Raw genomic sequence first — 13,096 nt, forward strand, 5'->3', positions numbered from 1 at the left:
TACAGTCTTCAGCAGAGAAGGTAATCCAAAGGAGTTAATATCAGACAACGGACCACAGTTTGTCTCATATGAGTTTGAATCCTTTCTGAGAGAGAGGAATATTGTGCATAGGAAATCTTCAGTGTATTACCCACAAGCAAATGGAGAAATCGAGCGATTCAACAGAAGTCTGAAAGAAACACTACAGACAGCAAATCTTACTGGGAAATCTTGGAAAGTATTTACAATAGAGTTCCTACATAACTAAAGAGCAACATGCCATGCAACAACCCAATCATCTCCAGCTGAATTATTACATGGCAGACAGATGTGCACTAAGTTACATGTTGCAGACATCAAACTTCCACAAAATACTGTGCCTACAAAATCATCTACTGCTGACATTGTGAAACGTCAATAAGCCAAATGCAAGGCTTATACTGACAGAAACAATGGTGCCAGAGAAGTGCACTTTCATCCTGGATCTTTAGTCAGAATTAAGAAACCAGGAATACTGAAACAAGGACAATCTAAATTTACTACACCACTTAAAGTGAGACGCCAGCGAGGACCATACACATATGAACTGTCTGATGGACGCATATAGAATACAAGTCGTCTTGCTCCTGTTAGATATGAATTTGGAGAAGCTTCATTTGATGAAGAACATTTTCCTACTTCTGATGTCAACTGCAATAGGCCTGAAGAAAGTGAACCTATAAGGCGTACTGAGAGAATCACAAAACTACCTGCATGGACCCATGTGATGTGAATAATGTATATTATTGCTTTAAGAAGCATTGTTGTTGTTTATTACATTTGCACAAATGCTTTTCTACTATAGGGGGAATATGTGGTGTTTATACAAATGGCCTGTAGGTGTCACTGTGCTCAGACTTATTGCTGGAAGTTTACAAGTGACAGTTACTCTTGTGTAATGGCTGCATGAGTCTCTGCTAATAAAGTTATACTCTCCTCATCCTCGGCTACACAAACACAACCATTTACTTCACTCATTTGTTAGAAGAAATAAAAAGCGTCGGTTTCATTGCAGAGACCGTGGGAAGATGATGAGAATGAAATAGAAATAAGAGAAGAGATAACGCTCAATGTAGTGACTTTATAGAAGAAACAATGACTGTTGCTTTGTACACATAATAATAATAATAATAATAATAATAATAATAATAATAATAATAATAACAAGAGTTTCTGTACAATATAATAAGAACTGCAGTTTATTAGGTTTCACAAAGGGTTAAAGACATTGATTGAAGGAGAGGGAGGAGACAGACAACGTCATTTCCGGTTCCCAGCCGTTACAGAACTATAAACACGTGTGTGATTAGAACTTGCTGAAATAATAAAGTTGCCTTTCACGTCACGAGCGGCCGCAGGAGGGCGTGTCATACTTATCTCAGTCACTGATTGGCTGTACAGGGCGAGTTCATTACACTGAGGGGGGACAGTAAGTAGCACATCAGTCTCACACACACACGGGCTGAGATAAACCTCACAGACTCACTGCACCCCCATGATCACAATGAAACACCAAATCGCCGCTGAGCAGAACCTCCGACCCCATTCCCCTCCTCTGTCCCTCCCACTCTCGCTCTCTGCTCACGCCCCAGGGACACGTCACCATAACATTCCGCTATAGCCCCGCCCATAGTAACCGCCGCGCTTCCTTGGCAACAGAAAAGTCCAGTGCGAAGTTTATCGGATGAAATTTGTGTGACTGCGACTGTCGGTACCGAATCAAACTGACTGGAAGAGACAGCAGCGAATCCTCTCGGGTGAGGGAGACTGGGGCTGAAAGAGACTGGGGGTGAAAGAGACTGGGGGTGAAAGAGACTGGGGGTACAGGAGACTGGGGGTGAAAGAGACTGGGGGTGAAAGAGACTGGGGGTACAGGAGACTGGGGGTGAAAGAGACTGGGGGTACAGGAGACTGGGGGTGAAAGAGACTGGGGGTACAGGAGACTGGGGGTGAAAGAGACTGGGGGTACAGGAGACTGGGGGTGAAAGAGACCTGGGGGTACAGGAGACTGGAGTGAGGGAGACTGGGGGTGAAAGAGACTGGGGGTGAAAGAGACTGGGGGTACAGGAGACTGGGGGTTACAGGAGACTGGAGTGAGGGAGACTGGGGGTGAAAGAGACTGGGGGTGAAAGAGACTGGGGGTACATGAGACTGGGGGGTACAGGAGACTGGAGTGAGGGAGACTGGGGGTGAAAGAGACTGGGGGTGAAAGAGACTGGGGGTACACTGGGGGTACAGGAGACTGGAGTGAGGGAAGACTGGGGGTGAAAAGAGACTGGGGGTGAAAGAGACTGGGGGTGGAGACTGGGGTTGAGGAGACTGGGGTGACTGGGGGTGAAAGAGACTGGGGGTGGGGTACAGGAGACTGGAGTGAGGGAGACTGGGGGTGAAAGAGACTGGGGGTACAGGAGACTGGAGTGAGGGAGACTGGGGGTGAAAGAGACTGGGGGTACAGGAGACTGGGGTGAGGGAGACTGGGGGGTGAAAGAGACTGGGGGTACAGGAGACTGGAGTGAGGGAGACTGGGGGTGAAAGAGGGACTGGGGGGTGAAAGAGACAGGAGACTGGAGTGAGGGAGACTGGGGGTGAAAGAGACTGGGGGTACAGGAGACTGGAGTGGGGAGACTGGGGGTGAAAGAGACTGGAGTGAGGGAGACTGGGGTGAGGGAGACTGGGGGTGAAAGGAGACTGGGGGTGAAAGAGACTGGGGGTACAGGAGACTGGGGTGAAAAGAGACTGGGGGTACAGGAGACTGGGTGAGGAGACTGGGGGTGAAAGAGACTGGGGGTACAGGAGACTGGAGTGAGGGAGACTGGGGGTGAAAGAGACTGGGGTGGAGGGAGACTGGGGGTGAGGGAGACTGGGGGTGAAAGAGACTGGGGGTGAAAGAGACTGGGGGTACTGGGGTGAAGAGACTGGGGGTACTGAGGGAGACTGGGGGTGAAAGGAACTGGAGGGAAGACTGGGGGCTGAAAGAAGGACTGGGGGTACAGGAGACTGGAGTGAGGGGAGACTGGGGGTGAAAGAGACTGGGGGTACAGGAGACTGGAGTGAGGAGGACTGGGGTGAAAGAGACTGGGGGTACAGGAGACTGGGGGTGAAAGAGACTGGAGTGAGGGAGACTGGGGGTGAGGGAGGACTGGGGGTGAAAGAGACTGGGGGGTGAAAGAGACTGGGGGTGAAAGAGACTGGGGGTACAGGAGACTGGGGGTGAAAGAGACTGGGGGTTGAAAGAGACTGGGGGTTACAGGAGACTGGGGTGAAAGGAGACTGGGGGATACAGGAGACTGGAGTGAGGGAGACTGGGGGTGAAAGAGACTGGGGGTGAGAGAGACTGGGGGTACAGGAGACTGGGGTGAAAGAGACTGGGGGTGAAAGAGACTGGGGGTGAAAGAGACTGGGGGTACAGGAGACTGGGGGTGAAAGAGACTGGGGGTGAAAGAGGCTGGGGGTACAGGAGACTGGAGTGAGGGAGACTGGGGGTGAAAGAGGCTGGGGGTACAGGAGACTGGAGTGAGGGAGACTGGGGTGAGGGAGACTGGGGGTGAAAGAGACTGGGGGTACAGGTGACTGGGGGTACAGGAGACTAGGGTGAGGGAGACTGGAGTGGAGTGAGCGTGTGTTTATGTGAGTATTGAGGAGAGTATGTTGAGGGGAGTATTGAGGAGAGTGTGTAAGCGTGAGGCCATTTTTGCCCCTTGATCTAGGAATTATTTATCTTTATTCTTTGCAATTGGTCCTGCTTCATGGAAGGGAATTTTATTGGGTTTTGATGAAGCAATCATGTTTTTACCAACAGGCACCCAGCAATGGCTTCCCAGCCTCCAGGTGGCCTCCCCCCAATCACTGTAGGCAGAGTCAGTACAGGTAGGTGGTGCCACACATACTGTATCTACACAAATATCTGCTCCCACAAATAAGCAGGTTTTACTCTCAGCAGGTGCGGCCAGGGCATCTCCAGTCACTTCAGCTGGACGTGTTCAAGGGAGAACCAGGAAGTGGTCGCAGAGTCTGAGAAGCCGACTTTCCCAGCAACTGTCTGTTACAGGCTGTCCATGCCCCAGTGATGTGGCTCTTTTGGCCCATGAGCTGGTGGCGTTTGTGTCGACTGGTCTACGGGGATCTTGCCGGGAATCTTGGTTGGAACTATTGGAAGTTCTGAATCATATACGTCCTTTCCGAGACCACTTGTCTAGTGAGCGGCCAGTTCTCCTCCCAGTCCTTGACCAGCTGAACCGAGAGTACCAGCAGAACAGACGCATTCTGAGAGATCTGGACATTCCTGGCGCCATGAAAGCCTCCTTTCCTCTGGATCATTCCTCACTATTCCGACTTCCCAAGGACAGTGACTACAACTACCCATCTCAAGAGCTAGCTATCTATTTGCGTGAATTACCTCATTATGTTGGGGGTGTGGGAGTGGAGCTTGCAGAATATGAGTCTGTTTGGCGGAGCAATCGTGCCCCCATCACCCTGGCACTCAACACCGACCTACCTCTGAAGCTTGTCCCAGAATCAAAACTTCCAGCCAGAAGGTAAGATACTTACACTATTTTTAATACCAAGTGTCTGTGTCCTCAGGAAGGTCCCTCAGCTTCTGGTTATACCTCCGGCTCCCTTTGGCCATTCTGTTACTCCTTGGTCATTTTGTGCCTCGTTTTCCAGCCTGGTTCTCCTTGGCCATAGTGTTCCTTCTTGGCAAGTATGAGTCTCCTTCTCTAGCCCTGTCTCATTGGCCATTATCTGAATCCTTGGTCATTATGTGACTTCTTTTCCAGCCTTTGTCTCCTTGCCCATTCGGTCTCTCCTTGGTGTTCTCTCTTGGACGAGAGGGGAAGGAGTCTGGCAGCTGTAGTTAATACAAACTGTAGTGGGGAGAGTTGGCAGTTAGTAGCAAGTTGCACTTGTCTAGTCTTATGAAAGTATCATCAGGCAAATACATGTATATCATTAAGGGGGTTATTTATTATGGTTGAGTTGTTTTCCCAAAAAAAATTTGAGTTTTTGGTGGTACAGATGAAGCCACTTGGATTTGTGAGATAAATGCGTCATGACTCAGGGTTAATTGAAGAAACTGCGTTATCTAAAGTCATCTTAACTCATTTAATGCATTTAACCTTTCCATTAGCATACCAAAGCACCATTGTGAACAATGGTGAATGCTTTAATTAGATGGGATGTTGTGACGCAGTTTTCTGTGTTAAATGAGATAAATGGGATATCTGTGTTTAGTTATTCTGTGTCAAACAGACAAACCAAAGTGGCTGCATCTGTAGTTTTCAGTAAAAAACTTTCCTTTTAAAAAAAACCCCTCAAATGTTTGGAGATTTATTATGCCCTGAAGCTGGAAATAGCTCGAATCAGAAAATACTCCAGCTAAGATTTGTGGAGGCCATGTAGAAGTCAAGGGCAGAGGTCCCTTGTGTAGATATCAGGGTTTTAGATTTAAGACTATATAAGATATAAGAGATTATAGAACAGGACACTAGTACTGCTGTGTTGTAGAAGAAGCTCAAGGTTAAAGGCCATTCTGTTATTAGGGTTGTAGAATGTTTACACAGAACACGGAATCCATCTGTTGTCTCATGTCACAAGTATTCCTAGTGCAAGAAAGACACATATAGTTTCAGAAACCACAGCACTGATACCATTTTGGACGCTGAGCTGACACAGTAAGAGGTGCCGACTATGTAAATCCGGCCCTGGATGTAGCCGTGATGTAGACATGATGTAGCCATGGTGTAGAGATGATGTGGCTGTGATGTAGACATGAGGTAGCTGTAAAGTAGACATGATGTGGCTGTGATGTAGACATGAGGTAGCCGTGATGAAGACATGATGTAGACATGATGTGGCTGTGGTGTAGACATGATGTGGCTGTGAGGTAGACATGATGTAGTCGTGGTGTAGACTTGATGTGGCTGTGATGTAAACATGAGGTAGCCGTGATTTAGACATGATGTAGCCGTGGTGTAGACATGATGTGGCTGTGATGTAAACATGGGGTAGCCGTGATTTAGACATGATGTAGCTGGGGTGTAGACATGATGTGGCTGTGGTGTAGACATGAGGTAGCCGTGATGTAGACATGATGTAGCCGTGGTGTAGATATGATGTGGCTGTGGTGTAGACATGAGGTAGCCGTGATGTAGACATGATGTGGCTGTGATGTAGACATGAGGTAGTTATGGTGTAGACATGATGTAGCCGTGGTGTAGACATGATGCGGCTGTGATGTAGACATGATGTAGCCGTGGTGTAGACATGATGTGGCTGTGGTGTAGACATGAGGTAGCCGTGATGTAGACATGATGTGGCTGTGATGTAGACATGATGTAGCCATGATGTAGACATGATGTGGCTGTGATGTAGACATGAGGTAGTTATGGTGTAGACATGATGTGGCTGTGATGTAAACATGAGGTAGCCGTGATTTAGACATGATGTAGCTGTGGTGTAGACATGATGTGGCTGTGATGTAAACATGAGGTAGCCGTGATTTAGACTTGATGTAGCTGTGGTGTAGACATGATCTGGCTGTGATGTAGACATGAGGTAGCCGAGATGTAGACATGATGTGGCTGTGATGTAGACATGATGTAGCCATGATGTAGACATGATGTGGCTGTGATGTAGACATGAGGTAGTTATGGTGTAGACATGATGTGGCTGTGATGTAAACATGAGGTAGCCGTGATTTAGACATGATGTAGCTGTGGTGTAGACATGATGTGGCTGTGATGTAAACATGAGGTAGCCGTGATTTAGACATGATGTAGCTGTGGTGTAGACATGATGTGGCTGTGGTGTAGACATGAGGTAGCCGTGATGTAGACATGATGTGGCTGCGATGTAGACATGAGGTAGTTGTGGTGTAGACATGATGTAGCCGTGGTGTAGATATGATGTAGCCGTGGTGTAGATATGATGTGGCTGTGGTGTAGACATGAGGTAGCCGAGATGTAGACATGATGTGGCTGTGATGTAGACATGATGTAGCCATGATGTAGACATGATGTGGCTGTGATGTAGACATGAGGTAGTTATGGTGTAGACATGATGTGGCTGTGATGTAAACATGAGGTAGCCGTGATTAAGACATGATGTAGCTGTGGTGTAGACATGATGTGGCTGTGATGTAAACATGAGGTAGCCGTGATTTAGACATGATGTAGCTGTGGTGTAGACATGATGTGGCTGTGGTGTAGACATGAGGTAGCCGTGATGTAGACATGATGTGGCTGCGATGTAGACATGAGGTAGTTGTGGTGTAGACATGATGTAGCCGTGGTGTAGATATGATGTAGCCGTGGTGTAGATATGATGTGGCTGTGGTGTAGACATGAGGTAGCCGTGATGTAGACATGATGTGGCTGTGGTGTAGCAGTGATGTAGACATGATGTAGACATGATGTGGCTGTGATGTAGACATGAGGTAGTTATGGTGTAGACATGATGTGGCTGTGATGTAAACATGAGGTAGCCGTGATTTAGACATGATGTAGCTGTGGTGTAGACATGATGTGGCTGTGATGTAAACATGAGGTAGCCGTGATTTAGACATGATGTAGCTGTGGTGTAGACATGATGTGGCTGTGGTGTAGACATGAGGTAGCCGTGATGTAGACATGATGTGGCTGCGATGTAGACATGAGGTAGTTGTGGTGTAGACATGATGTAGCCGTGGTGTAGATATGATGTAGCCGTGGTGTAGATATGATGTGGCTGTGGTGTAGACATGAGGTAGCCGTGATGTAGACATGATGTGGCTGTGGTGTAGCAGTGATGTAGACATGATGTAGAGATGATGTAGCTGTGATGTAGACATGATGTAGCTGTGATGTAGACATGATGTAGCCGTGATGTAGACATGATGTAGACATGATGTAGCTGTGATGTAGACATGATGTAGTTATGATTTATGTTGTCCCACAGGCGGGTTAATGATCCGCTTCCAGAAGTAACGAGTGCGCCAGTCAGTGCGGAGCAGAGACAGAGAGAGATGAGTGGAGTGGCCGCAGCAGAGCTTCTCGTTGCCTACAGACACTTGGGGAAGAGCATCTTTCTCTATCTGAACAGAGCGGAGGCAAAGCAAAGCAGGTAATTCCTTGGTAATTGTAAATTGGTGTAATTGGGAGGAATAGGCACCTGCAGGGAGGGTTACAGGGAAGAGGAGGCAGCAGAAGCTTATCCAAGTTAAAGAAGAGAGGGAGGTTGGAGAGAAGAACTGGAGGCAACCAGAAAGCTCTGCACAGTAAGAACCAAGGGGAAAGGGAGAATGATCCTAGTAAAGGAGAGAGGAAAGGGAGAGGGTGCAATAGAGAGACAGACTCTAGTTTGAAAGGAGAGGAGGCAGCTGGGTGTAGGTGGGGGTTTCTTGCTGGGAGGGGTAAATTGAGAGGAAAGGAACTGCTGAAGGGGGCAATATGGAGGCTTTATTTAAAGAAACAGGGAATTGTGGGGTAACACTGGGTATTAACCATCTCTCCTGCTGCGTTTGTAGCCCCTATGACTTGTGGGTGACTTCTCCTACCCGCCTGCACCCCGAGCACTTTGTCTTCTCTCCATTTGGGATTCTACATGTTGACCCTCAAAGTGGGCACGAGGCACAGGAGCTGGGAGCCTGGCACCGGGAAGCTGTTCTGTGCAGAGCCTTGCGGAGCATCCCTTTCTGCAAATATTTCCTGATCAGGAGGATTTTCCTCAGGTAAGGGGGCAATTATATTCTCACAAGTGCCCCAGTGCATTTCCACTCTCTGCGCCCCCGGGACATTGGCAGTCATTACTCTTTGTCATACAAAGTTGCTTTTGGGAAGGGAACTGAGAGGATGATGATTTGCTGGATATATAAAGTATAGAGTCAAGGCAGATGGGAGGCAGGGACACATATTTCAGCTTTATGATTCTCTCAGCCAGTCCCCCAGTTATTGAAGTTCACTCCTTTTCCCTGACTGGCAGCTCTGATCTCAACTGCCACTTAGTTACAAAGGAAGATTAACCCTATTTAATCCAGGGAAATCTTTTCAGCCCATGAAACATAATCTCCATCATTTTGTACCATTTAAGCAACTTTATATATGTCATTAAGTACCAGCAGGAGTTATTTAAGTAGAATTGTAGAAATACATGTGATTGGTGCAAAGAGAATAAGACTCAAGGCTTCAAAAATAACATACGTTTGTAACGTGGGTTTGTATTTGTAAATAATTCATTATGTCTCGTTTCCTGGTTAAAATAATTATGATATTATCTTCCCTATACACAACACTGAGAAATGATTTCATTTACTGTATATTCAAACCACTAAACTAGATCAGGTCTAATCTAAATCCTAACCCTAAACTCCAGTACCCAACCCTATATCTACTGTATATACATATATGTTGATAGACAGACAGATGCCAGATAGATAGATAATAGATAGATAGATAGATAGATAGATAGATAGATAGATAGATAGATAGATAGATGATAGATAGATAATAGATAGATAGATAATAGATAGATAGATAGATAATAGATAGATAGATAATAAATAGATAGATAGATGATAGATAGATAGATAGATAGATAGATAGATAGATAGATAGATAGATAGATAGATAATAGATAGATAGATAATAAATAGATAGATAGATAATAGATCGATAATAAATAAATAGATAGATAGATAGATAATAGATAGATAGATAATAAATAGATAGATAGATAGATAGATAATAGATAGATAGATAATAAATAGATAGATAGATAGATAGATAGATAATAGATAGATAGATAATAAATAGATAGATATTCAGCACAGAGTAACAAGAAAGAGGTGCCTGGGTAAAAAAAAATGAGCATTAATGAAAAATGTGTGTTTACTGTTATGTAAAGTACATTGTGACGTCTCTCATTGTGTGTGTTGGGGGAAGGGTCATGCTATTGTGACCAAACGCTGGATGATGACTATCTCATAATGAAGTGGAATATTGTGTCATTTGTGCGGTTCAAACAGAAACCTGAGCACCGAGTGGCTTTGGCTGAGTAGTTGCACCTGCAGTGGGTGGGTGCCATTATTATTGGCCACCATTAACAATTTGAAAAAGACTTGGACCCACCCAAAATCCAAGGACAGGCCAATTTAAAAATGAAAAAGTCTTGATTATTCAAACAAACGTGTCAAAAAAATGCTTCCATGTTTTGTGCCCCCCTGTCCCTTAATCATAGAGTAAAGCAATGCACACAGGGAGTTATTTAAAGCGACACCAACCAATAGAAAGCAGGGGGCGGGACTGTTAAACTCTTTCAACTTATCACGTTGCAGATTTCATGAAAAACATTTACTTTATAACCTTAAACGGAGTCTGTACTAATAAAGCTGCTAATAATTGGGTTAATTGGGCTCCTTGATAGAACCAATTGTGTCTCTGAAGCTAAAACCCAATGCAGGGATCGGGATGGGACTTCCAAATGGGTTCTCTCTTCTAATCCAACCAAAAAGATCCAGAAACGTCTTTTTACATTCATTGATTGTGCACCAGACATTATTGATAGTTCCACCTTGGAGTGTTTTATTCTTCTTAATGCCACAATTTATCATCATTCACCTGAACCAGCCTGGGCTCCAGTTGGTCGTCCCATAGTGCCTGGAATTGGGTCTCTTCAACCCCTTGTCCAATGTCTTTCTGTTGTGCAGTTAACGACATGGCACCCGTCTTATATTGGGGTACCCGTCTTACCATTAGGTCACCCATCTTACCATTGGGGAACCCTTCTTACCATTGGGGCACCCATCTTACATTGGGGCACCGTCTTACCATTAGGTCACCCATCTTACCATTGGGAAACCCTTCTTACCATTGGGGCACCCGTCTTACATTGGGGCACCCGTCTTACCATTAGGTCACCCATCTTACCATTGGGGCACCCATCTTACATTGGGGCACCCGTCTTACCATTAGGTCACCCATCTTACCATTGGGGAACCCTTCTTACCATTGGGGCACCCGTCTTACATTGGGGCACCCGTCTTACCATTAGGTCACCCATCTTACCATTGGGAAACCCTTCTTACCATTGGGGCACCCATCTTACATTGGGGCACCCGTCTTACCATTAGGTCACCCATCTTACCATTGGGGAACCCTTCTTACCATTGGGGCACCCGTCTTACCATTAGGTCACCCATCTTACCATTGGGAAACCCTTCTTACCATTGGGGCACCCATCTTACATTGGGGCACCCGTCTTACCATTAGGTCACCCATCTTACCATTGGGGAACCCTTCTTACCATTAGGTCACCCATCTTACCATTGGGAAACCCTTCTTACCATTGGGAAACCCTTCTTACCATTGGGGCACCCATCTTACATTGGGGCACCCGTCTTACCATTAGGTCACCCATCTTACCATTGGGGCACCCGTCTTACATTGGGCAGCCATTAATGTCACTTCTCTGAATTCCTGTGTTCCACACCAGTTGGGTTAAGAATCTATGGGCTTCCATGTAAACAATGTATTCAAGGTGCCATGGAGATTTTGTTAAGACATAACTTTTTCTATTGTGTGGAACTGCCATGGGGGCAATGTCTGCTTCAGCATTTGCAAATCTTTGTGAACAGTGAATCCAATCCCTTTAAAGAACAGATCTGTTACTATGGTTACGCCTGATCTGGACTGATACTGGAGAAACGTGAAGCTGTATGACCCTAACCCTAATATCGGGATATTGAATTATGGGGCAATAGAGGAAAGATCAGTAGTACCACCCCCATTATTTTATCATATCTGTAGAACAGTTCCTTAGGTTTAAACGGATATGTTGGAATGTTGACGATTTTGTTCAGAGATCTTGTAATGTGCAGGGCCGACTCTTGTCTGGGGGTATTCCTTCCCATATATATATATATATATATACTCTTATATACTGATACATTTTATATTATTAGGGATTCTCCAACCTCTGCTGAGACCCCTACCTGTACTTTGACATTTTCTCAGGTTAAAATCATTGTACAAAGGACACACAGATGATATAGGGAGACCCTGTTCTAACATAACATTTATTACAATTTTACTGGTTGGTGTCACTTATTGTTCTTCATTATTACCATCCTTAATCCCATGCCCATCTTATCCTATCCTCCATCACCCTCCCACATCCTTCATCCCATCCCACATCAGGGAATGACTTTAGATTAGAGATGCACCAAATACACTATTTTGGATTCGGCTGAACCCCCAATCCTTCGGGAAAGATTTGGCTGAATACCGAACTGAATCCGAACTTTAATTTAAATATGCAAATCAGGTAGGGGGAAAGAAAGAGAGAGCCACACACACAACAAAATTATTTTACTTCCTTGTTTTGTGATTAAAAGTCACAATTTTAAGGATTCCATTTGGCTTGACATGACATTTGGCTGAATACCAAAGTGAATCCTGGATCTGGTGCATCCCAACTTTAGATTGTTAGAGCCTGGGGGTGTGGCTAGTGTTGTAGCATGCTCATAAGTGGGCGGTGACCAACTTGAATTATTACACAATAAATGACACGTATTGTGCAGGTAACGAAGCAGGTGGAACTGCCCCCAAGGTCGGGGAACTAGTAACCAAGACTAACTTGAGAACAGAATCCATTCAAGTCAGGGGGCTCCCGGGGGAAATCTGCATACACAGAACTCTATTCTCTTTCACTTGGAATCTGGGGTCTTTCTGTAATTTGGATAGGGTCGCCACCTGACCGGTTTTGACCCAAACAGCCTGGTATTTTGAAGGGCTGCCAGGTCAAAACTTCCTGCCTGGTTTTCCAAATATGGAAAACTGGGCAGGATTCCCTTGATTGACACGGCGATCAGCCAATTGCCAATTGGGACCCCCTGACATCACAGCCACACAAACCTACATCATGGCCCCGCCCACTGGTGTCACAGTCCCGCCCCCCTGCTACCCGAGGGGGGGGGGCAAAAAGCCCAAAAATACCTTTGTACCCCTCCATGGGAATCAGAGAGCGGGTGCAAATGAACTGCAAGAAAAGGCTTCTGCTCACTTCTTCACACAATTCTGTGAAGTTTTACCTGCAGTAAGATCTC

General features: G+C 45.7%; 1 protein-coding gene across 1 annotated transcript in view; it reads left to right on the forward strand.

The window, feature by feature from the left end:
- The first annotated feature begins 1,326 nt into the window (after positions 1 to 1,326).
- Positions 1,327 to 13,096, forward strand: part of LOC108707607 (dynein heavy chain domain-containing protein 1) — a 55,184-nt gene continuing 43,414 nt past the window's right edge. The window contains exons 1-5 of the mRNA XM_041582890.1: positions 1,327 to 1,775; positions 3,818 to 3,885; positions 3,959 to 4,553; positions 7,954 to 8,118; positions 8,522 to 8,725. Coding sequence (XP_041438824.1) covers positions 3,828 to 3,885; positions 3,959 to 4,553; positions 7,954 to 8,118; positions 8,522 to 8,725 — 1,022 coding nt within the window. The 5' untranslated portion in view covers positions 1,327 to 1,775; positions 3,818 to 3,827. The remainder of the gene's footprint in view (positions 1,776 to 3,817; positions 3,886 to 3,958; positions 4,554 to 7,953; positions 8,119 to 8,521; positions 8,726 to 13,096) is intronic.

Source organism: Xenopus laevis, chromosome 2L (assembly GCF_017654675.1).
Source record: "Xenopus laevis strain J_2021 chromosome 2L, Xenopus_laevis_v10.1, whole genome shotgun sequence".
Classification (NCBI taxonomy): domain Eukaryota; kingdom Metazoa; phylum Chordata; class Amphibia; order Anura; family Pipidae; genus Xenopus; species Xenopus laevis.